Source organism: Lontra canadensis, unplaced genomic scaffold, assembly GCF_010015895.1.
Source record: "Lontra canadensis isolate GAN:19392208 unplaced genomic scaffold, GSC_riverotter_1.0 scaffold91, whole genome shotgun sequence".
In the NCBI taxonomy this organism is placed as follows: Eukaryota; Metazoa; Chordata; class Mammalia; order Carnivora; family Mustelidae; genus Lontra; species Lontra canadensis.
The window spans coordinates 1535697-1562088 of record NW_022631085.1 but is presented as its reverse complement, the minus strand read 5'-3'; the positions used below and the strand labels follow the sequence as shown (position 1 = coordinate 1562088).

The window sequence follows — 26392 nt, the reverse complement described above, 5'->3', positions numbered from 1 at the left end:
ATTTTTTCTTAAAAAGTAAAAACCATTTTTTCTTCTTTACAAAAGAATGAGGTTATAACTACAGAAAAAGTGCTAGAACTGGAAAAGCATCTAATATTTTGCATAGCCAATGTGATAAATCTATACAGGTACAGGATATGAGTGAGAGCCAAAAATCACTGAGTGAAATATAACTAAAAAACAGGATATTCAGAAGGTCTTAAGATATCATGCCCAGATCACTAACTATAAGAGGAGAAAAATAAGCCTCCACAATGGAAAGATTCTGGTGGTCATCACCTCAATGAGGTGATCAAACTCTTCATTCCTGACAGGAAGACAAACTGAAGTTATGTGCCTGCTGGTGTGATGCAACAAAAGAACAAACCCAGGAAGTATTTGTGACCAAAAGGTTTAAAATCAGGAAAGAGCAATCAGACAAACTCATAAAATAGAACATTCCACAAACAGGAGGGACAAAAAAGACGTGAACTGTTCTAATTAACAGTGATTAAAGAGGTATAGCACCAAACAACACACAAGTCTTTTTTTTTTTTTTTTTTAAAGATTTTATTTATTTATTTGTCAGAGAGAGAGAGAGGGAGAGAGAGCGAGCACAGGCAGACAGAATGGCAGGCAGAGGCAGAGGGAGAAGCAGGCTCCCTGATGAGCAAGGAGCCCGATGTGGGACTCGATCCCAGGACGCTGGGATCATGACCTGAGCCGAAGGCAGCTGCTTAACCAACTGAGCCACCCAGGCGTCCCAACACACAAGTCTTGATGGAACCCTGGGTCAGGTAAGACAAAAGCTGTACAAGATATCTTAAGGGCAGAGTTTGAATATGGCTTGTATTATGTAATAAAATTAATTTTCTTAGGTATGATAATAATTGTACTGTTATATAAGAGCCTTATTTTTAGGGGATGCGTGTTCAGGCATTATAGGGTGAACTGTCATGACATGTGTAATTTATTTTCCAAAATGGTTCAACAAAAAAGTACACATGCCTATGTGTGCAGAAATAAAACAAGTATAGAAAATGTTAATAAGTGACAGGCGTGCCTGGTGGCTCAGTCGGTTAAGCCTCTGCCTCCGGCTCAGGTCATGGCCCCAGGGTCCTGGGGTTGAACCCTGCATCTGGCTCCCTGCTCAGTCGGAGTCTATTTCTCCCTCTGACCCTCCTTCCTCTTGTGCTCTCTCACTCATTACCTCTCTCAAATAAATACATTAAAAAAAAAAAAATTAAAAAAGTGTTAATAAGTGATAAATCTAGATAAAAGATAATATGGGTATTTATTACACTGGTCTACCTATTTTCCTGTGGATTTGAAAATTTTCAAAATAAATATTTGAAGAAATGTTCAAAATACAAAAACCATGTGAATAAGCCCAATATGGTGTTATGATATTTAGTAATAATTTTCTGAATCTTCCCCCAAATTTCTCATATAACCTCTATAATCAAAGAAAAACGGATTTTTAAAAACCTGACTGTAAAAAAAAAAAAAAACACAACAAACTGACTATAACTATTATTTAAAGTGACTTAAGCAAAATAAAGCATATGATGAATTGTAAAGAGCACATATAAATAAAAGACATCTGGGGTGCCTGAGTGGCTCAGCTGGTTAGGCATCTGACTTTAGTTCAGGTCATGATCCCAGAGGCCTAGGATCAAGTCTGGCATTGGGCTCCCTGCTCAGCAGGGAGGCTGCATCTAGCTCTGCCTCTCAGCCTGCTCTCTGTTCTCTCACACACTCTCTCTCTCAAATAAATAAATAAAAACTTTAAAAAAAAGTATTTAATATTCTAAAAAAACATATCAAACCCAAATTTTTTTTTAAGATTTTATTTATTTATTTGATAGAGAGATCACAAGCAGGCAGAGAGGCAGGCAGAGAGAGAGGAGGAAGCAGGCTCCCTGCTGAGCAGAGAGCCCGATGCGGGGCTCGATCCCAGGACTCCGAGATCACGACCTGAGCCGAAGGCAGCGGCCCAACCCACTGAGCCACCCAGGCACCCCTCAAACCCAAATTTTTAAGAACATTATTACTTAACAAAAATTTAACTGCTTATAACTTTGCTCAAAATTAAATTGAAGAGTGCCTGGATGGTTCAGTCATTAAGCATCTGCCTTCAGCTCAAGTCATGATCCCAGCATCCTGGGATCGAGCCCTGCATCGGGCACCCTGCCAGGCAGGAAGCCTGCTTTCCCTCTCCTAGTCCCCCTGCCTGTGTTCCCTCTCTCACTATTTCTCTTTCTGTAAAATAAATAAATAAAATCTTTTTTTTAAAGTTGAGAATGATCTTTTAATACACTTACACACAAAACTGAAATAAGGCTAAGGAGGGCTGGTTTTCATTTATACAAAATTATTTTATATCACCTAGAATAAGAATTTTTGACATATTATTAAACCTTAAAAGGCCTAGAATGAGTGGTGGTGTTCAGTTTTTGTCTCCCTCAGAAAAGTCAAGTCCCCTCATATCCAGCTGTCCTCACCAACTCCCTACTTCCAAATGTGCAAATGATTCTAGTACTAAGCAAATTCAAAGGACAGTTCCAAAAAAGCCAAAAGATAAGAAAAATCTAACTTTTTTAAACCTACCTTTAATTTGTATCCTTTAACTCAAACTCAGAAAGAGAAATGTTAATTATATCATATTTACTATCAGTAGATAAGCCCTATACTAAGTTTTGTTTCTCCAAGTTCCTCTTCAATAACATTGCTAGAAAATTGTTAGGGACAATTTTCTTCCCAAATACATCAATTTTCCCCCTCATTCTTACCTGCATTACAGATGAAAAGGCTTTCTTCTCTCCTACAGTCTCCAATGCTTTGTAGGTGGCACATAAGTAGAGAAGTTTAACTTCATCTTTTGCAGATGAGCTAAATTTGCTAAAAATCCATTTGAAGATCTTCTCAGCCTCATAGCTCAAAGAAGCACAAAGAAGGCCAAGACAGCAAGCACCCTCCTGTCTCAACTCCTGAAGCAATTTGCTACTGCGTTTATTTCAAAACAAAACAAAACATACAAAAGATTTAAGCTTTCAAAGATGACAAGAATGACACATTTTACAAAAGAATGTCTTCAACGATTTTAAGTTTTCTATTCGAACTACATAAAAGATTGAAATTTTATCTTTAAATATGCTCTTTACTTTCTCTATCCCACAGTGCCCAAAAGGACCTTTGTTAGACATTAGACTTTCTTTTACGGAATCAATTATTCACAAACAGTAAAGAAAGGCCCAGAAATACTAAAAATCAGGCTTCACATTCCATCTCAAGCTACAGTAAATAATCCACAGAAAAAGGCAGCAACAAGGAACAGATAAAACACACTGCAAATACTACATACAATGTAATGTTCAGTAGGTAAGGACTATAAAACAAGAAATGGTACTAGTTAAAGCACAACAAACTTAACAGGATAACAGTACTGATTTAAGTATATTAATAACTAACACTATAAAATGAGACCATCAAAAAGCAGTAAATTTTGTGACCTGCTGAGATGAGTTTTTGGTGCTTTCCAACACTGCAATTCTTTGGGAATCCCCATACGAAGAACAGACTGCACACCTTTGTGGAGAACCCCAGTAGCCTCGTAGAGCAGGTGGTGTGAATCCACTGTTGCCCAAAGAAGGAAGCTCCCTTTCACCTCTATTCTCTAAGCAGTTTCAAAGTTCTCTAGTTTACAAAAGTTAAGTGCATTCATTCATGCCTGCATTAAGAGTTTATGGCATTCCACAGGTCAATGCTCAATTACTCAGTCATGTTGACAAATTAGGAAAAAAAAAAAAAAAAAAAAAGGAAAGGGAAAAAAAAAGGCATTTCCTTTCAAGTGGAATCCATTTGTATTCAATGGTAATTAATATATAAATACTTTAACATAAATAAAGATGGTACAGAACCCAGCAAAATATTAAGTAGATATTCATAAGTGAAGCCACTGATGGGTTTATCTTCTTGTGCATTTTAAAATAATTTCTAAAAATATATTTTAAAGTTTTAAAATTGCCCATTGGTTACTTACCTTTCATTAAGCACATCATGTACAGCAGCCAAGATATTATCCAATTGTTTAACTAGTACCTTAAAAAAAAAGTATTAAAAAACTTCAAATTCCTATACTTTCAATAATACTGTACACTTTCTTACTCGTGTTCCCCTCCAAATTCTAATCAAACAGCACACCTTCCTTTTCTTATTATTCCCAGTCCACAATTAGCATGTATCAGTGTTACAAGTTTCCTTTCAGATTCTAAAAGTTTCTCCATCCTATGCACTGCCATGATCATCAATGGAAAAAAAGTAAACTCAAAAAGCCGGTTTTATTTATTACTTTGAAATACGCTACGTGATGGACTGATAGATGAAGAGGTGAAGAGATACGAACAAAGCAACATGATAAAATGTTAACGACAGAATTTAGATGGCAGACATATATTCAATTATCAATATAGATTCAAAATTTTTTCAAAAATTTCATTTGCTATATATTTGAACTTTTCATAATAAAATAGGGAGGAGACAGAAAAGCTTCCTTGAACCAAATATTGTTTGAGTCATCATACAATTCTCATTAATTTTTTCCTGCTCTATATCAAGTTCTTAATTTCACATTAGAATTACTCAGAGTGGAGAGAAATTTGTAACTGCTCCTGAACTTTTTTCTTTAAAGGATTTTTCTATTTATTTAGCCCTGGCCACCAGACCATACCTACCCATGAACAAAATACACACACTGCAACCCCAATTTCACATATGAAAAACAAAGACACAGTCTGTCCCGGCATACAGAAAATAAAATTCTGAGGACAACAGAATGAATGTATTAAAGGTTAAAAGCACTTAATTGTAAAAGACACCAGTGTGGATCCACCAATGGCGGGTAAACTACACTCAGGGTCATCAAGTTCTCAATCATTATAACATAGGCCAAATTAACCTAGAATAAGGAATTCCTGTCATATTTCCTGAGAAGCAAAGCTTTTCCCTTCTTAAACCTCTCCAGACAGCATTATCTACTTTATTATGGAAACAACATAAGTAATCAACATTTCCATACTGTACTTACCAGCTTGTTTTCTGGTTGCTGAATAAATTCTTTCAACTGCTTCACAGTAGCCAGTCTTCGGTCTCTGTCGTCTTCCCGGGTGATCCTCCGAAGAAGATTCGACAGTCGAGACTCATCAGAATAAGACATCGATCGCTCTTTGAAAATAAACATGTATAAACACAGAAGCTTTACAGCCCAAATATTTAAAAGTACATCAAAAATCACAGACCACTGAACAGTAAAACTTCAACTGAATGCAGGTCCCATCACACTTTTTTGTCACTATAAACCAAATTCCAGCAGATGCTACACACAAAGCAGACCCTGAAAAAGATAAACCTAAGCAAATGCGCATTACAGGGGACCAGGTGAGAGGAAAAAGAAAGGCTTAGAAATTACTTTCTTCAGATTTGTTCCAAAATCTTTTCAACATTCAGGTAAATACCAGAAGTACCGGTAAGAGAAGTCTACAGGTTAGGGATAAAGTCTCAACCAGGCAGAAAGAGGCTATATGTTTCTATTTCTCACTTGGTATCCAATGGAGGGAAGTCTCTTGTTCACATTAGCATTATTTTCCTAAGACAAAGTTTCTATGAACTGCAAATCACACATTCAGTTCAACAAATGTCTAATTACCACCAGCCATGTGCAAGGCATGATGCCACTAGAAAAGTGGCAAACCAGACTGTTCTGCCCTTTATTTTTTAATGACAAGAACAAGCAACAATGCTGAAACAACTGCCAATAAAAATACATTTAAGTACTAAATTTTTCTTTTTATATTTTCAGCTGTGCTATGTAATGATTAACCAATGTACAGTAAAAACAAACCACATTAAAGAGTCTGATACTTTCGGGGTGCCTGGGTGGCTCATTGGGTTAAGCCGCTGCCTTCGGCTCAGGTCATGATCTCAGAATCCTGGGATCGAGCCCCCCCGCATCGGGCTCTCTGCTCAGCAGGGAGCCTGCTTCCTCCTCTCTCCTCTCTCTCTGCCTGCCTCTCTGCCTGCTTGTGATCTCTCTGTCAAATAAATAAATAAAATCTTTAAAAAAAAAAAAAAAAGAGTCTGATACTTTCATGTCTCCCTAAGCCATGGAAAAACTTAGTAATAAAAGGAATTACAACATCTGAGAGAAGGAAAATGATTCTTTTTTAAATCCCTAGCCCACTGAGTATTTCAGTAAAGATGGATACTGAAAATGTCATTAGGTTACAAGCCAGGAAATCTATGCTATATTTACAATTCTTCCACTAGCAAACTACTTAATTCTGAGCCTCAGAGGAGAAAGAACTGGACATTATCTTTGGACTCACTTTCTAGCTTCTATCGTACCAAAATCAAGGGCTTCAAACACTCTTAAGAAACAGCACAGCGGGGCGCCTGGGTGGCTCAGTCGTTAAACATCTGCCTTCAGCTCAGGGCATGATCCCAGGGTCCTGGGATCGAACCCGTGTGTTGAGCTCCCAGCAACACAGGAGGCCTGCTTCTCCCTCTCTCACTTCCCCTGCTTATCTCCCCTCTCTTGCTGTGTCTCTCTCTCTATATATACATATTAAATAGACAAATAAAATCTTTAAAAAAAAAAAAAAACAGCCTTTGACTAGTGGATCCACTTCTGAGAATTTATCCAAAAAAATTCATTTTTTAAAAGCCATATGCAAAGAAAAAAGCACCTATATGCACAAAAATATTCACCAAGATACACACAACACACATATATACATACACACCCTCATGAAAGCAAATGGTCATAAAGTAAACATCCGAAGAGTGACTACATCCAACAAAGTATATAAATCAGAAATCCTGATTTCATGCTTAGCTTTACCAACAAAATAAATTTCTCTTTTAGAAAACTAATGATCACTACCTCTAATCCCCTGACATTCAAGGCACTTTACCTATACAGTTAGGCTGTGTGATAAGGCAGAAGGTGGTTATCAGCCTTTTTAACTTTAGAAAAGCATCCACATCATTTATACGGAAATCCCCAACAGACCCTGGAGTCCAAGGACTTTGCTGCAGGAAGAGCCCACCACACACTAGACATTCATTACCCACTATGATGAGGAAAATTGTTTCTTTCAACTTATCTAGTCTTCAAATCTTACTTTAAGAGAATTCTCTAGAAAGTGTACTCTAAAAAAGTATTAAAACCTTTCCTGTGAGAATTTAGTCTAAGAAACAGTTTACAGGAGAAAGAATGTTAACAATTACCATCTGTACATGTTTTTCAACTCGAAGTAAACAAACCAACTCATGTGTGCAAAAGCATTAGTAAGAAATATGGCGTCCAGGAAAAAGGGGATACAGGTATTCATAGAGCAATACAAATGTGGAGGCATTTGTGACTGGCCCCCAGTTTGCCCAATCTTACCCTGTGATTTCCTCATGTCTTTGATGGCTAACGCACGACTGCCATGCTGAATACTGGTGAACTCAGGGCTGGTCACATTGTTAACCCTCAGCTCTTGCCCCAACGACTTCCGACCATAAGTATTTTCCCCAGATCCTCCATTGACGCTGTAGCCACCTAAAAACAGCAACATTTACCTTACTTTAATAGAGCTCTTTGCTTTACTCAATCAATTCCTGACAGTTCAGGATAATACTACCCACATACAGCCTTTCTTCCCCTATACTTCCCTTGTGCTGCCTGTTTTGAAATCATCTTGTTTTCATTTTGTTCATCCACAGAAGATAAGACAAATGTAATTGCACTTTAAAAACTTTTAGAAGTCTAGAGGAGAAACAGTAGTCAGGAGACTACTTTGCCTTTGTGATATTTTGGGTGACAAGGAAACTGCCTATGTATATTATAATGTACGAAAATTTTAAAATTTTTTTAATGAAGGGAGTAAACTTAAGTTTCAAAAACAGCACTGTACTTAAATATTTATATTTTAAGCATATTAAAAGAAAGAAACAGGGGAGAAAAAGAGAGGGAAAGAGGAAGCAAGGGAAAGGCTGGTACGTTAAAAACCCAAAAAACATGCCTCTAACAATAAAGGAAACATATATACCCTTTTCGTCATTCTGTATGTCAGTGTGGACTCTGGTATCATCGTGCCTTTGCCGAGACACCACAGCTGAATTTGAAGGTTGCAGTCCATAAGAAGAAGACCCACCCCGATCTCTGGATGAAGAATATTTTAAAGTATCTGGGTCGGCTGATGCACTATCAGTTCTGCAAAGAAAGAAGAATATAAGATTAAACTTTAAACAAATATTTTCATAGCCCAAATCATAAATCGTTTATTCAAGCCTCTCTTACCACTCTAATTTTTAAATCATTACTATGAATAAATAAGCACTCCAATTACTAATAAGTCTTTCAAGAGGGAAGGGATTGTCACTGAATGCAGAAATGCCAGCTTTTTAGCCCTTTCTATTCTACAGACCAATTAAGATATATGGATAACTACCAGGATTAGAGTGGCCAACTCATCCTTCTGTGTTCAAGAGTTAATAATTTTAGCAATGGAAATTCCATGTCCATGAACCTCCCCCCCACCCCCAACTTTCAGTCCAAGGCAAACCAAGACATTTGATCACCCTGGTCCAGGATTCTCTTCCCATGATTTGATAAAAGGAATCATTCTTCTTCAGCTCTCCTCCCAGGAGAGGTTGGTCAGTGGAAAAATTACAGTATTCCCAGTCATAAAAATAAAAAGCATTGGCAACATACAAGGGAGGGGCAATGTGGCATATTCTCTCTCTCTCACCTGAATTTCTAACTTTTGGGGGATTATCTGGTGGGAAAGGAAATTATAGAATGATTTGAAAGCAAACTTGATAGGATATAAAAACACATTAGTTAGAAAGTAAGATTATTTTAGTGTATTGGAGACTTCACCGAAGATTCCTTAACTACAGAGACTATCAAAATTATAAAAAGTGAGAAAAATAAAAATAAAATATCAGGAATCCAATAAAGCTGAATTGGAAGGCTGCAGTCCATCATCTATTTAAAAGTCAAGTACTGTGAAGAATAATCCCTGATACTCAGCCATTAACAAACAAGTGGTACAGCCCCAGGGTAAAACTAGTCCTTATCTTTATCTAAGGATCAGTTCTATGCCTCATTAGGACAACCAGGAGCTGATTTTCATAATTTTTCATGAGCCTTATTTTTCCCACCTTCAAACATAAAGCATCAAGAAATAAGACAACACTATATGAAAAATACCACACGAAAAATACCAAGAGAAAAGCTTCTCTCCTGTTGATACTACTACTGAGAGGAACAACTTTCTGGAAAAAATCACTTTTATGGTATGTACCAAAAAGAAGGTTCAAAAGGTTCTGAACCCACAATTATTTGGGAAACTTGAGGACACTGGCAAAAGCAGAAAAGAGCCTATTCCGCAATCCTTGTGATTCCTTCCTCTTATAAAAATGACTTCAGTGTTTGTTTATATATTTCAATTTATCATTTTTTCTTTGCCTCCACTCACAAAAATTCTGAACGTGAAACTTAGCATAAGCTCAGTCAGACAACCTGGTCTATACTTACTGAAACCACTGTTAATACAGAAAGCAAACAATAGGTCCAATTAAACTTGGATAAGTGGCACAAATCTAAATTATTCCTAAAGGCTCTCAATTGCAAACGTGGTAAAATTCCATGATCCCAGCATATGAAAATAACTAAGGCTCCATAATGGAGCCTCTTCTTCAAACATCTAGGGTTCACTTGTCAAGAAAGCTCAGTATTTCCAATAGGTGAAAAAATAAAACTTTTGGAATTTCAAAAAAAAAAAAAAGGTATGAGAACTTTTTTCTAAGCATACTGAATCTATAACCATTTAAGTACCATTAACACTAAATGGAGCATGACAGCTTTGTAAAAAACGAATGTAATGGCACCTCCCATGTTTCTAAAAATAGCACATTAAATGTGCACGTAAAATAAACCATAACATACCATAAATTTCTGGACAGGAAATGAAAAATAAAAAAGGGCTTAAGAGCTCCTCTGACAGATTCTGAACCTGTCTATATGTATGACACCTAACTGAACCTGGTTAAGTAAGCTGCTAGCAAATGAATGCATACAAGGTAACGAAAATCTACCACTATCTAAATGTCTGAATTTCCTGCTTAAATTATGTTTATTTATCACATATACTATTCTTACTACTAAGAGTTAAGTATTAGAATCATTTTTTTGGTGACATAGCTGTAAACATAAGGCAGCAGAGAATATGAGTTAAAAAAAGATTTGGCTCAAATCCCAGCTCCAACACAGAAAAGTTAAGTGGGACTTTGTACAAGGTAATCTCCAAGCCTCAGTTGTTTCTTGTGTAAAATGGGGAGAATACCTATCTCACCTGTAAAGTTGTTGTGAGGCTTAAATCAGATACTAAATTCTTAAGAAATACTTAGCTTACAGGGTATGCTCAAAGTTACGAAGACCCTGGGGCACACCTGAGTGGTGCAGTCGATTAAGTGCCTGATTTGGTTTCAGCTCGGGTCATGTTTTCAGAGTTCTGAGATGAAGCCCTACATCAGGCTTTACACTGAGCAGACAGTGTTCTTAAGATTCCTCTCCCTCTGCCCCTCCTCCCGTGTTCTCTCTCAAATAAATAAACAAATCTTAAAAAAAAAAAAAAAAGTTATTAATACCATAATACTAAACTGAAGATTTCCAGTCTAACAGACAAATAATATATAAGCAGCTCAAGAGCACAGGAATACAACCAAAACAAGTTTTCATACCCAATATGGTTTTAAGTTCTTCAGTGAAGAAATTAAGCAATCTCCTACCAACAAATCCATTTCTATCTACAAAAGCATTTGATTTCAAACTAAACTGGAAAAAAAGAAAAAAAGAATGGGAACAACTTCCCAATTTATTAGAAATACAGGTTTTAAAATCCCATGAGTTATGAACACCAAGTGTTTCCCCCCACTCAGAGTTTGGGTTTTCAGAAATGTAACAACAAAATCACTAGGGTTAGAACTAGTCTCAGAACTGTCTAAAACCCACCAGTTGCCACATTCTAATCAAAACATTTCCAACCAGAATTCAAGTTATAGGTAGTCTGAACCCAAGAGCACAAAATGGTTCCGCATTTATATGAAATCTTGATTTTTTTAAATATCAAGACTGCTAAGGTCTCAAAAAAAGTCAGTACCAGGCTGTTAGCACCACCACCACCACCCAGTCCAAGAAATAGAAAACTGTTAATGAACGGAAATGAGCACTTAAAATGAGGCAATCAAAGGCACAAAAAACAGATTTGAATTCAAAGAGGCAGGTATAAATGTTAAGCCAGTTATAAGGGCTGAAAAAGCTATCATCTGCCAGAATTAGTGTCTGTTTAGTGATAAGAAAAAATGTATCTGTTAAAACTAAGAATCATACTAGCAAGGATCAAAAATACCTCCACAGCCCCTTTAATATTCTAAAAATATTATGGAGAGAGAGAGAAAAAAAAAAAGAAATGCATAAATTTCCCCCAAATGATTAAAGTGAAGTTAAAGCCTGATGTACATGCCACATGAGAGGTAAGTTTCTAAAGCTCATACCTCAAAAATCGCATACTGTATAATATGGAGCCTTTGTGATGTTTTGCATCAAGTCAATCTGTAAGACAGTAGTTACAATATTAGTGAAGACAGTGGGTTAAAACATTTGTTGTTCAAACATGAAGCAAATATCATTCATGGGTTAGGTGCTTTTAGTCATACTATGGCCCTCTAGGGTTCGTATGTTGAAGCAAAAATTGAGATGGAAAGCCACTCTGTGCCTCTGAAGATAGAGAGGCTTAAGGTGGCAACCAAAAAACTTTTTAGTACATAAGAGAATTTAAATGTTAACTGTAACATATAAATCACATGCAAATATAGTCACCGCTCATTTAGTTACCTATTCTCATTGTATTGAAAATGTAATAAATCTGAGAGGCCATTTATTTTGAATGACCCAAATCCTCAGACCTCACATCGACGATCCACCATGTGCTAGGAAATGCAGTATCTCCTGGCCACATGTGGTCTCATCCAGTTCATGTAAGCACTAAAAGGCAACCCTCCCGCCCCCCGCCAAAAAAAAAAAAAGCACCACTCTGGAAGTATTAAGTTAGGGAATTCCCTATGAGGAAGCATTTCCATAAAGCACCCCAAAATGACTTGATGCAAACAGCACACCTAGTGGTGCCACTGGAATAAGCATCATATTGCTTCAAGTTGCTTTTAACTAGGCTTATTAAGGGATTTTTGCTCTGACGGTGAGATCTAATTGGTAATGGATATCAACCAGGAAATGAGATTTGCACTTAAGCCAATGAGGTGGGAATGCATTTATTCTCTAAAGCAATGGTGCGCAAAAATATGTCTCTGTCATAAAGCAGCTGTAGAATATGCTGTGAGTTTTTCATTACTAACAGTTAATACCACTTGAAAAGGATTTACCTTGTAGAAATAAATTCAAGGTCATCCTTATGATGCCTGTTACTCACCTGGATTCAGATATGCTTTCAAGAGGAATAGAAGAAAAGGTGAAACTATGCTCTAAAATATGAATCTACGGCTAAAAAATTCATTCAGGAGGCTCATGGACTTCATTATTCAAAACTCTTCCCACAAGAGAAAATGTGAATTCAAATTTATTAAAACAGAACTGAACCACCATGCCAAAATTATGAGTTTATATCAGTTTTGCAACACTGAAATATTAAGTTAACATATTTTCTTGATGAAACTTCCTTAGCTACTTAAGTGTATGTAATACCAAATCTTAATGATTTATGGGTTCTTTGTTACCAATTTTCAATCACTAATCAAACTCAACTAAACAGAGATTTAGTGAGACTCAAATATGTAGACTCAAAATATTAAAATGTAGACTCAAAATATTAAAATATATTTAACTATGTTTGTAACACTGTAAATAATTTCACCAACACCAAAGGAGGTCTGTCTGGCCTTTACCCTCGGCTTCTGGAAAGTAATCTCTGAAGTCCTAGAATGTGACACCTAATAAAAGTGTCCTTATTCATCTGGGGGTTTTGGGCCACACCAGAACATGTAACAATGTGATTTATGAGGGTGAAGGGGCTCTGAATCCCAAGGACCAATTCAACCTCCAAAAGGGCTGGAAACTAAGTTCACGCATGTAGGCACTCAGTCATGTAGTCCCAAATGAAAAACCCTGAACACCAATGCTGGGGCAAGCTTCCATGCTTGATAATACTCCATACGTACTGTGTATCACACATCAACACCAGAAGAGTAATACTGTGTTCATGACTTCACAAGGAAAGGACAATTGGAAGCTCCACATTCGAAACTTTCCTGGACTCTTGCTATACGTGGGCTTTTAGCAGTAGCTGATTTCAATCTGACTTTTAGCTGTAATAAACTGTAACCATGAGTAGAACAGTTTTCAATGAGTTCAGCAAGTCATTCTGGTGACTTATCTAACCTACGAGTATCCTTGGGGACCCCTAAACTTGGAACTGGTATCAGAAGTAAGGCTAGTCGGGGCACCTGGGTGGCTCAGTGGGTTAAAGCCTCTGCCTTCAGCTCAGGTCATGATCTCAGAGTCCTGGGATCGAGCCCCACATCGGGCTCTCTGCTCAGCAGGGAGCCTGCTTCCTCCTCTCTCTCTGCCTGCCTCTCTGCCTACTTGTAATCTCTGTCTGTCAAATAAATAAATAAAATCTTAAAAAAAAAATTTAAAAAAAAAAGTAAGGCTGGTCTTATGGACTATGTTCCCACTAACTCTGCATCTATATTTTAAATCACTGAATATGCTTTAACCCAAAATTTTAAAGATTGTAAATTTTTTTAAGAACATCTTAAGCAAACATAGTAAAGATTTGACTTCAGTATAATTTCCCTTCCAAGGAATCTCAAACACACCCTCTATTAATTGACCTCTAACCATATTAACCAGAAGGGACAAACAAAGCAACTCTAGGAGAGTACTATATTAGATTTTAAGCTTTGCTTCACGTGCACAATTGTCCTCAGTGTAAAGGCTGGTCAACGTGCCGCCCCCAGGTAGTTCTCAGACTACAAATGCGTCTTCAATACTTGCTTAGACCATGCTTCCCTAGCCAGTGTTCTCTCCTTTCCAAAACAGTTTTCAAACTTTTTGCACCTTCCTCTTTCCCCAGCTCTTCCACATTCATGGTACATGACCTTCCACATTCCTGCTTCCTAAAAAATGCAAGCCATTCTATAGCACTCTCAATAATAAGGGCTAGCAGTTTTGAGCTCCTACCATATCTGATAAGCAAATGAGCCAAGCAGTTTACATATATTTAGTACTTCATCTTTAACATCATCCTCTTATGATCATTAAAGACCATAAATTACCATCTTACACATGACATAAGTAAGATTCCATAACTGACCAAAAGCTGCACATCTAGTAAAAAAACAGCAAGAGAACTCAGATTCATTTGTTTAACTTTCAAGTTCTTGAGCACTCCACCAGAGCCTGCCAACTTCCTTCCAGTAAACACAGAAATTTACCCACATGTTCACACACAGACATTCTTCCCATCACCTTCACATCATGGAACAAATAAATGTTCTATCTAAAGCAACGCTCTGAATCCATACGTTGCCCCTATTTTCTGAGGTATCCTGTGGATCTCCCACTTTGCTACTGCTCATCGCTTGGCCACACATGAGCACCCTCGAGTCTTTCAACAACAGAAAGTCAAAATCAGAATGCCTCGGTGCTCAGTGGGTTAAGCCTCTGCCTTCGGCTCAGGTCATGATCTCAGCGTCCTGGGATCGAGCCCTGCATTGGGCTCTCTGTTCAGCAGGGAGCCTTCTTCCCCCTCTCTCTGCCTGCCTCTCTGCCTACTTTTGATTTCTCTGTCAAATAAATAAATAAAATCTTAAAAAAAAAAAAAAAAACTCTAGATCTTGGGGTCATGAGTTCAAGCCCCACAATTGGGGCATGGAGACTACTTTTAAAAAGGTGGGGGGAGGCAAAATTTTAATACCCTTTTTCCTTCTAATTCTCATTGTCTAGACTCTTCACAGCCACAACTCTTGGGAAAAATTTACCTTCCTTATCTTTGCTCACTTTTGAATTCACTGTAACCTGGGTTCCACCATCAGCACTTCCAATGAATCTGTTCCTGCCACAGTAGGAGCTTCCATTTGTGGCCTACTTGTCTCTAAAATTCCATAACCCCTTTTTAGTTCATCTTGCTCAATGTCCCCCGATGACTTACTTTAGACAACTGTCTACTCACACTCTCTCTCAATACCACTTTGCTTTTGGTTGGTTGGTTTTATAAGTAATTTTAATTCCAGTGACTCTCTTTTTCCCAGTCAAGTACTTTCTTCATTCTTCACTTCCTTCTTTCAGCTTATAGTTCATGGTCTATCAGTTTAGTAACACTCTTGCCTTAACCTCCCTTAATATTTTTCCTCACACCAATCTGTTAAAACTCCAACCCTGGATAAACCCTAGTATCAATTATTCATCATCCCTAAGTAAGCACCATATCCCCAGGTCCTCCAACCGTCATCTCCCATCCACTACATGCATTATCCAGACCTGCCCCATTTGGGGGTGGGGGTGGGGGGGGATAATATACCTTTATTTCTCAAACTCAAAGCTTTAATTTCATCAATTTCTAATACAGTTTGCATTGACAAGTGATTTCACCTTCATCACATGAGAAGGTCAGTGACCGTCACACCAAAGAGGAAACCACCATATCTTAGGCATCACTAAGAAGTTAGTATTTTGAAGGCAAATCCAGAATAACAAAAAGCTTCCAATTCAGTCTAATGAGTACCTTACTCTTCATCTGTATTAATTTGGAAATTACTAGATAAAGACTTAATTTTCCTAAAGCAACTATTTTATTTCTCATTGGGGCAGGGGAGGGGAGGGTGTAGGGGGGAGTGGAGACCAGATTGCTTGAGTTTTAAAACAACCACATATCCGTATTTTTTAATGACTTATTCTCCTAACCCCACTACACACACACACAGGAATTCTCTCACGTTCTCTCTACGTCACTAAGAAAAAAAAAAAAAAAGACACCATCACATATCTGGACCCAATTCTAGGCCTTGAATGGGATTCCATCTACTTCCACCTTCTCTTAACTTTACCAATACCTTTTTCTCCTTTCCCATTGAACTGATTCTTCTCTTTACACACGTAAAATTTTCTGATGTCTCCCATTTAAAAATACAAAAACATATTTTTAAAAATACTAGAAAACAAACAGAAATATTCCATCAATCCCACAAGACCCTCCACCAAACAATCTGCCATCACTCTGCAAACTAAGAGTTGTCCCTACTCCCCACCCTGTTTTTTCACCTTTACTGGCTCCTCAATCCACTGATCCAACTTCTGCCCCACTACTTTCAGCAAAACCAACTATGAGCCCAGGTTGCTAAACTCATACCTCAGGCTTTATCTTACTCATCTTCTCAGCAGCTTTCACAGGGCTGCTAAGTAGGGTTAAGCAGGTTGTGGCCTGCACAAAGGTGCCTTGCAGAGGAATGAGGTGGCCTGAATGAAAAACTCTTTTTAAAATTCTTACAATAACCCTCTATGCTGAGATCGTGAGAATTCAAAGTAATCAAAGATTGTTCCCTCCCTTTGGTTTATGGGAGGAAGTACTCTGTATTTCTTCCTACCTGGTTCTACTTTCTCAGGAACTTCTGAGGGCTTGCTCAGCCTCCCCTACCAAACCCCAAAATCTTGAGAGGTCTTGAAGCCTGACCCTAGGCTCTCTACTCTATTTCACTCAATCCATGCCGATGGCAATATTTACCACCTGTATGACATCGAATCCTAGATCTAGGCCTCCATCATTGATGTCCACTCCGAGATCCAGATCTACGTACCCAACTGTTTAAAAAACAACTCGGGGGGCGCCTGGGTGGCTCAGTTGGTTCAGCAACTGCCTTCTGCTTGGGTCACGATCCCAGGGTTCTGGGATCAAGCCCTGCATCGGGCTCCCTGCTCAATGGGGAGCCTGCTTCTCCCTCTCCCTCTGCTGCTCTGCCTGCTTGGGCTCTCTCACTCTGTCAAATAAATAAATAAAATCTTGGGGTGCCTGAGTGGCTCAGTGGGTCAATCCTCTGCTTTCAGCTCGGGTCATGATCTCAGGGTCCTGGGATCAAACCCCCCATCAGGCTCTCTGCTCAGCAGGGAGCCTGCTTCTCCCTCTCCTACTCCCCCAGCTTGTGTTCCCTCTCATTGTCTCTCTCTGTGAAATAAATAATTAAATCCTTAAAATAAATAAATAAATAAAAGTTCTAATGCCTCAAACGTAACTTGCTCCTTTCTACCTGGAATCCCCATTTTAATAAATGGTGCCATCATCTAACCACTACTTTCTAATAAATGGCACTATTTGATCAGACAGTATGTTTCCCACTTCCAATTCTCTTGTCTTTCCCATTTCTCCTCCACATTCCAAGTTTAGCTTCATAAAACACAAATCTGGTATCCTCTCACTTCCCTTATCATAGGTATGTACCTCACCTCCCTTTTTAGCTAAATCTCTACCAAACACCCCTTTTACACCCTATGCCCCATCCATCCTAATCTTTCACTGCCACATAAAGAATCACCTTGCTCAGCCAGTCAGTCTGGAATGGCTTTGTCCTCACTCTTTGCTGACCCTAGCTTATTTCTCTTTATCCTCCACGCTTCAGCTTTCCTTTGAAAAGTTTCTGATTACCCTGAGTAGGGGTAGTAGTAGTCCTGCTATAGATGTGCTACCAGAAAACCCTAAGAGTTCCTTTAGCTCTTAGATGATATGAAAAGCAGCTTATTTAAAGATTTTTTTTTTTAATTTGACAGAGAGACAGTGAGAGAGGAAACACAAGCAGGGGGAGAGGGAGAGGGAGAAGTAGACTTCCTACTGAGCAGAGCCTGACACAGGGGTCAATCCCAGGACCCTAGAATCATGACCAGAGCTGAAGGCAGAAGCTTAGTGACTGGGCCACCCAGGGACCCCATTGAGAAGCTTATTTAAACGTGTTCTGCCAGGACACTGTAAATAGCAGAAGGGCAGGAGACTCTCAGTGTTGCGTACCACATACTCCCAAGTGCCTAGATGACACAAATTACTTGCTGACTAAATGATCGCCCATTACCATAACTGAGGCCTTTCTCTCAACTGTGGAGTACAGTTCCCTAACCTAAATGAACACTTACTTTTCTTCAACCCACACTTCCTCTCCAAAGCAGTCTATCAGAATCAGTATTTTCTTGATCATTTGCTACAAGAACATCAACTAAGAGCTAATACTCCAAAAGGTGAACTAAGATGGTTCCAACCCTGTAAGAATTTATAATCTAGAAAGAAAAGAACTGTAACGTCAGTTGAAGTCCCAATTAGGAGTATAAAATGCTCTGGAATTTCAAAATAAAAAAAAAATCCCATTATCCAGCTCCTTCCTCCAACTCTCAAAGTATGTACTACACTTTGCACTTAGTACTTAAATACTAGCTTCAATTTGCTCGCTTGTTTGAGATGTTAGCAGAGGGTGCTATCTTACACCATACACTTTCATAGGGAAAAGAGAAAAGCATAGTGGTTGCAGCACAGAGAAGGTAGGGGTACAGACAGACTAGATGATGATCTTGGTTCAATTAATTACAATTATTTAAATAAATTACAATTACTTAAATTACAATTATTTAAGTAAAAATTAGTCTTCTACATTAAACTTCCCTACTAAAATGTGATCTGTGCAAATGGTTTTGTTTTTTTTTTTAAGATTTTATTTACTTTTTTGAGAGAGAGAGAATGAGAAAGAAAAGGAGAGCATGAAAGTGGGGGGGAGGCAGAGGGAGAAACAGACTCCCTGCCGAGCAAGGAGCCCGATGCGGGACTCATGCCGGGACTTCAGTATCAGGACCTGAACTGAAGGCAGTCGCTTAACCCACTGAGCCACCCAGGCACTCCTGTGCATATGATCTTAAGAGTAACTTTTATGGGGGCACCTGGGTGGCTCAGTGGGTTTAAGCCTCTGCCTTCAGCTCAGGTCATGATCCCAGGATGCTGGGATCAAGTCCCACATCGGGCTCTCTGCTCAGCAGGGAGCCTGCTTCTCCCTCTCTCTCTGCCTACTGCTCTGCCTGCTTGTGATCTCTGTCAAATAAATAAATAAAATCTTTTTTTAAAAAAGAGAGTAACTTTCATGGGGGTGCCTGTGTGGCTCAGTTGGTTAAGCATCTGCCTTTGGCTCAAGTCATGATCTTGCGGTCCTGGGATGGAGCCTGGCATCAGCTCCCTACTCAGCAGGGAGTCTGCTCCTCCCCCTTTCTCTCCCCCTATTTGTGGGAACATGCACACACGTGGTCTTTTTGTATCTATCTCAAATTAAATAAATAAAATCTTAAAAAAAAAAAAAGAGTAACTTGTATGGACACAGAAAAGCCATCAAAATTAGAAAGGGCTGGTCTCAGCAATATATTTAAATAAATATATTTAAATTCTGAATTTTTATTTTATAAAAATAATTTTTATAAAAATAAGCACTTTGAAAGCCTTATTTTTATCGCATCAAAGGGCACTCTCAACAGAGTGAAAAGACAACTCACAAAATCGGCAAATGTTTGCAAATCATATATCTTCCAAGAGTCTAATATCCAAAATATATAAAGAACTTATAACTCAACAAAAACACAATCCAATTTTTTAAATGGGCTAAAGATTTGGACAGCTGTATTTCTCCAAAGATAGACAGTCAATAAGCACATGAAAAACTGCTCAACATCATTAGTGATTAGCAAAATGTAAATCAAAACCATACTGAGAAATCACACCCACTAGGACAGTCGTAAATTAAAAAAAGAAAGAAGGAAGGAAGGAAGGAAGGAAAGAAAGAAAGAAAGAAAGAAATTAATTTACCAGTGCTGCAAATATACTGAGAAAATGCTATCTTCATATATAACTGATGGGAATGTAAAATGGTACAACCACTTTAGAAAATCTTGGCAATTCTTCAAGTTAAGCAAAAAATTACCATTTGACCCTGCAAATCCGCTCTTAGTATATGCCCAAAAGAGCTGACAACAGGTCTTCTCACAAAAACGTGTATGTGAATGTTCACCACAACACTATTTACAATAAACTAAAGGTAGAAACCCAAATGTCCATCAAAAATGTGGTATATCCATACAATGGATTCCATATGATTCCATAAAAAGGAATGAAGTATTGATACCTGCCACAAGGTTGTGACAGGTATGAACCTTGAAAACATTAGGCCAAGTGAAAGAGGCCAGAAACAAAAGACTACACTGCATATGATTCCATTTACATAAAATATCCAGAATAGGTAAATCCATACAGAAAGTAGATTTATGATAGCCAGGGGCTGAGAGAAGGGGAGAATAGGAAGTGATGACCTAAAGGGTACTGAGTTTCTGTCTGGGGTGATGAAAAGTTCTGGAACTAGACAGTGGTGACAGTTGCACAATATCATGAATGTACAGCTGACCCTTGAACAACACGGATTTGAACTGGACCAGTCACTCCCATGCAGATTTTTTTTTACAATACATACAGCACAGTACCGTAAATGTACTTTCTCTTCCTTATGATTTTAACATTTTCTTTTCTCTATTTTATTATAAGAATAGAGTAAATAATACATACAACGTATAAGGTATTTGTTAAGTGACTACTTGTGTTATTGTAAGGCTTCCAATCAACAGCTGGCTATTAATGGTTAAGTTTCAGGAAAGTCAAAAGTTATACGAAGTTTTCGAAAGGGGGCAGGGGGAGGTGTCAGCACCCCACCTCCACACTGTTTAAGGATCAACTGTACCTGGTACACTATATTGTAAAAATGGTAACTTTTATGTGCATTTTACCACAATTTTTTTAAAAATTTAGGACATTCTTGAAGCACCTGGGTGACTCAGTTGGTGGAACATGCAACTCTTGATTTTGGGGTCATGAGTTCAAACCACACAGTAGGTATAGAAATTTCTCAAGAATTAAAAAATTTTTTTTTCCTTTTTTAGAGATTTTATTTATTTGAGAGAGAGCACAAGCAGGGAAAAGTCAGGCAGAGGGAGAAGCAGGCTCCCCAGTGAGCAGGGAGTGGATCCCAGGACCCTGGGATCAAGACCTGAGCCAAAGGCAGACAGTTAACTGACCAAGCCACCCAGGTGTCCCCCACCACCCCCCTTGCCAAAAAAAAAAAAAAAATCCTTTAAAAAAATTTATGGCAGGGACACCTGGGTGGCTCAGTGGGTTAAAGTCTCTGCCTTCAGCTCAGGTCATGATCCCAGGGTCCTGGGATCAAGCCCCACATCGGGCTCTCTGCTCAGCAGGGAACCTGCTTCCCTTCCTCTCTCTCTCTGCCTACTTGTGATCTTTTTCTGTCAAATAAATAAATAAAATCTTTTTAAAAAATGTATGGCAGGGGTGCCCGGGTGGCTCAGTGGGTTAAAGCCTCTGCCTTCGGCTCAGGTCATGATCCTGGGGTCCTGGGATCAAGCCCTGCATTGGGCTCTCTGCTCAGCGGGGAGCCTGCTTCCTCCTCCCTCTCTGCCTGCCTCTCTGCCTGCTTGTGATCTCTCTCTGTCAAATAAATAAATAAAATCTTAAAAAAAAAAATGTATGGCATTCTTGAAAAGATCAAATTATAAGGGGGGGGAGGAGCAGAAGTTATCAAGGGCTGAGAGTCGAAGCTGACTACAAAGGGACACCAGGAAATGTTCTGGGATGGAACTATTCTACGGCTTCACTGCAGTGGTCACGTTTGTATTACATGCATCTGTCAAAACTCAAAAGAACTATACAGCATGTAAATTATAACTCTATAAATCTGACTTTTAAAAAACTTTTTAGGGGCACCTGGGTGGCTCAGTGGGTTAAGCCTCTGCCTTCGGCTCAGGTCATGATCTCAGGGTCCTCGAATTGAGCCCCACATCAGGCTCCCTGCTCAGCGGGGAGCCTGCTTCCCCTTCTCCCTCTGCCTATCTCTCTGCCTACTTGTGCTCTGTCAAATAAATAAAATCTTTAAAAAATAATAAATAAAAATTAAAAAATAAAAAACTTTTTAAAAAGATTTTATTTATTTGTTTATTTAGAGAGTGCGCACAAGTGAGAGGGAGGGGCAGAGGGAGAAGCAGGCTCCCCGTGGAGCAGGGAGCCCCATGCGAGTCTGGATCCCAGGACCTTGGAATCATGACCTGAGCTGAAGGCAGATGCTTCACCGACTGAGCCACCCAGGCACCCCAATAAATCTTGACTTTAAAGGAAACAGATCTTTACAGTAAAGGTATAAAAGATAAGGGAAAGGCAGTTTATTTACTTTTAATATTCAGTATTTCAGGTCTTATATTGCCTATAATATTTAACCATTTTAATGGAAAAGCAAAACGTGGCACCAACTTTAAGTCACTGTGCTTTCCAATGAAACCAAAGACTGTTAGCATTTGAATTAATTAATCAGGCCTAAGGACTGTAACTTAAAGCTCAGAAAGGATTAACCTAGCCAAGGTACAGAAAGAAACAAAACAGCCCTTATATCAAGAGAACTGTTACCAACATTAATAGTAAAAAATTCTAAATTCCTCGCAAAACAGCAATTTCACTCTATCCATGCCTGAGAAATACATAAGATAGTCCCTATAGCACTTTATTTTTTTAAGAAAGAAATGCACAAAAAGAAATGCACTATAAATTCTTAATATTTTATTGCCTACCCATTTTGACAGCTTTCAAAATTGTTCTTATTCTTATTAACTGACCACCGAGACAGCACCAGAACATTGTTGTAGAAAAAGTCAAACCACTAAAGTGGGTAAAATCAGAAAATCACTGGCTGAGACAGAGACACAAGAAATCTACTGCTAATTTAAGTATACCAAGGTTCTGTACTTCAACTAGCAAATATTCCTACGTTACCAGGTATTAAGAATATTTGCAGTTATAAAAACTGGTATGCTTTCAATCTCCAATACAAATGTGAATTCAGGATTCAGTATTTAACAGAAATAATGTTGTTTATGTTAAATAATAGTTCACCTAAAGGCTCATGAATCTAAGGCACCATGTTAATTTGACTCACTTTCTCCTGGCCTTTATTTTTAACCGAAGCTAGCTGAGTGCCTTAAAAAGAAACCCTGCTTGAGCTCCCATTTGTATCGCTTATCTTCCTCTTTTGTCAGCAAGTCCTGGAAGTACTTTAGAAACATCCCATTCAGCCTGGAAAATTGCCAAGATTGAAAGGAAATCTCTTACTCCATGACCTCCCGAGCAGAGAAAGGACACAAAGACAGAAAGTCTACAAAGAAACCTGTCCACCTCTTCACCCACACCCCCTGAGCTTCTCCAGTTTAATGCCAAACATAGTCCCCCTTAGGACAGAGAAGCTTAGAGATGGATGATCACTAACAGTTTACTATAGAAATCCCAAAAGGAAGAGTCTTGAAACCAAACTGGGACTCTGTAAGCAAGGAAAGGCAGAGTGTTTCAGCAGTATAAAAACGTGCGCAACCATCTTTTAAAAAATCCTGAAAACAGGCAAATACTGACTGTAGAGTTATTCAGATAAAGTTCCTCTAATAGACTCAAATATATCCCCAAGGGACTGACATACTTGTGAGATTCTCCAAAAATTACATTAAATCTTCCCTTTAGAAATAATCCTAAAAGGCACTGTAGTTTCTTTTAAATACAAAGGTACTACGTAACAGGTAAACATCATTACAATTTTTTGAGGTGACACTGTCAAGAAAATGACATGGTTCCCAAGAATCACTTGTAATACGTTAAGAAAAAACAAATACTATGCAATTTAGACATACATACTTCTAAAGAAAAGTATTATCAAGTTAGGCACAACTGCCACAATGGCAGAATATACCCTACAAATCTTGGGCACAGTCAAGCTTTTAGGGTATCAAAAGAGCAATATTCTACCATGCAGCCCTTGACATGCAACGTATCTTAAATATAATAGCAATTATGGAAAAGACACTTAATGAATTTCATAGTCCACACCAGTAAATTCCGTTTTTGTTTTTTTTTTAAGATTTTACTTACTCATTTGACCAAGAGCGCACACATGGGCACGAGCAGGGGGAGCCACAGGCAGAGGGAGAGGGAGAAGCAGGGACCCCCCTGAGCTAAGAGCCTGATGCAAGGCATGATCCTAGCACCCCGGGATCATGACCTGAACAGAAAGCAGACCCAACCTACTGAGCCACCCCAGCACCCCTCCACACTAGTAATTCTTAAGATGAGGAAGAAACTAACAGAAATATCTTCAGGACATTCTCAAATTATACACATGACCTCTGCCCCAGTCCTCTTAAAAAAATAAATCTATCTTAAAGAAGAATCTAAGGGGTGCCTGGGTGGCTCAGTGGGTTAAAGCCTCTGCCTTCAGCTCAGGTCATGATCCCAGGGTCTTGGGATCGAGCCCCGCATCGGGCTCTCTGCTCAGCAGGGATCATGCTTCCTCCTCTCTCTCTGCCTGCTTCTCTGCCTACTTGTGATCTCTGTCAAATAAATAAATAAAATCTTTAAAAAAAAAAAAAAAAAGAAGAATCTAAAAAAAAAAAAAAACGAACAAAAAAAACTTTATTTCTAACTTTACCAACATTGTACTAAGACAACGGGTGGACTTTTAAATGGACTCTGATTCCTTTCAACACCCCCTGTAACACCTGTAAGACCCCGGTCCTTAGGTCTCCTGGTGTGCGATGGTAAAGAAACGTACCACCTGTAATCAGAGGTAAATACATATGGTAAACTCTCCTCCTTAAGCATTGGGACCTTTGTTTTAGGAGTGATCTTGAAATAACCACTTCCTACTATTTAAATATAAATAAACAGAAAGATCTTGTTAAGTAAATCTCAAAAGATATGGCCTCCTAAATCAATCAGCTGGGAAGATTACTTTTCAAATTAATCACACTATTCTTTTAACTGTAGGAAAATTCATAAAAGGAAGACAGATTTGGTTACCGAAACATACTAGCAAGCAGCAATCAAATGCTGGGAAACAGTGTCCCCACTGTGCTCAGCAGTAACAAGAAATATACTGAGGTATTTAAAAGTATTTAGCCCTGGGGCACCTGGCTGGTTCAGTTGGTGGAGCCTGCAGCTCTTGATCTCAGGGTTGTGGGTTCCAGTCCCACACTGGGTATAGAGATTACTTAAAAAAAAAAAAAAAAAAAATTAAGGGGCACCTAGGAGGATCCGTTGGTTGGACAACTGCCTTTGGCTTACTCAGGTCATGATCCTGGAGTCCCAGGATGGAGCCCCAGGATCAAGTCCCGCATCCAGCTCCCAGCTCAGTGGGGTGTCTGCTTCTCCCTCTGACTCTCCCCACTCTCCTGTACTTTCTCTCATTCTCTCTCAAATAAATAGATAAAATCTTCAAAAAAAATTTAAGACCAAAATGAAAATAACTATTTAATCTTAAGTTTAAGAATGCTATGAAGCAGTACAAAGTCATCACTTAAGCCACTTTAAACCCACAAGGTCTCTACAAACTGTATATTTTTGTTGTCAGATTTTATACTAAACACACCTGAATCAGATTGATTTAAGTGGTTTAAAAATAGAAATTTTCATAATTCTCTTTTACAAGAAAAGAGAAAAATCAATGTTTCTAGATACAAAGTTTCTTAGGAGACAGCATTTACCCATTTTGAGTAAAATTTTAGTGCCATAATTTAAACTAGTACCAAAATCTCATGATAGCTTAATACTGTATACATTCTCATAATGGCATAAAATTTCACTAACTCCCATCTTTGTTCAGAAGATACATATGATTTTCTAAGTACTTCAAACTATTACACTTAGCAGAGTATATCCTTTCTATGATCCCATGATCCATCCTCTCTACTCTCTTTTTTTTAAGAATTCTGATTTTTTTTTTGAAGATTTTATTTCTTTATTTGAGAGAGAGAGAGCGAGCATGAGGGAGTGAAGGGGAGAGGGAGAAGCAGACTCCCCGCTGAACAGGGATCCCGATATGGAGCTCGATCCCAGAACCTCAAGATCATGGCCTGAGGCAAAGGTAGGCGCTTAATCAACTAAGCCACCCTGGCACCTCCCCTCCACTCCCTTTAAAACATTAATACCAGACAATGGAGGGAGCAATGTAGCGTTCAACTGAATTCTTAAAGAATTAGCTCTTTAAATTCCAACTGTACAACAAAAGCCAACCAAGGTGCAAACTACCTTTTAATCCACACCTTCTCTACGTAATTCCATTGGCACCTGCTCTCCAATATATACAAGTGGTCACAAAGAGTAGATTTTTTTTCCTCACAAATTCAAGTGGCATCAAGTTCTGTAAGTGTGAATAGTAAGATAAAGAGAAAAAATATAGAATGATGAAGATT

The 26392-nt window shown here is 38.5% G+C and overlaps 1 protein-coding gene across 2 annotated transcripts in view; it reads right to left on the bottom strand.

Annotated features, from left to right (window-relative positions):
- SMG1 (SMG1 nonsense mediated mRNA decay associated PI3K related kinase) overlaps window positions 1–26392 on the bottom strand; it is a 107165-nt gene that overhangs the window by 68532 nt on the left and 12241 nt on the right. The window contains exons 2-7 of one of the 2 annotated variants that reach the window (XM_032836215.1): window positions 11584–11641; window positions 8073–8236; window positions 7427–7582; window positions 5066–5202; window positions 4022–4080; window positions 2772–2985 (exon numbers count right to left, since the gene is read on the bottom strand). In XM_032836215.1, coding sequence (XP_032692106.1) covers window positions 2772–2985; window positions 4022–4080; window positions 5066–5202; window positions 7427–7582; window positions 8073–8236; window positions 11584–11597 — 744 coding nt within the window. In that variant the 5' untranslated portion in view covers window positions 11598–11641. The remainder of the gene's footprint in view (window positions 1–2771; window positions 2986–4021; window positions 4081–5065; window positions 5203–7426; window positions 7583–8072; window positions 8237–11583; window positions 11642–26392) is intronic. The other variant, XM_032836214.1, reaches the window with a different exon arrangement.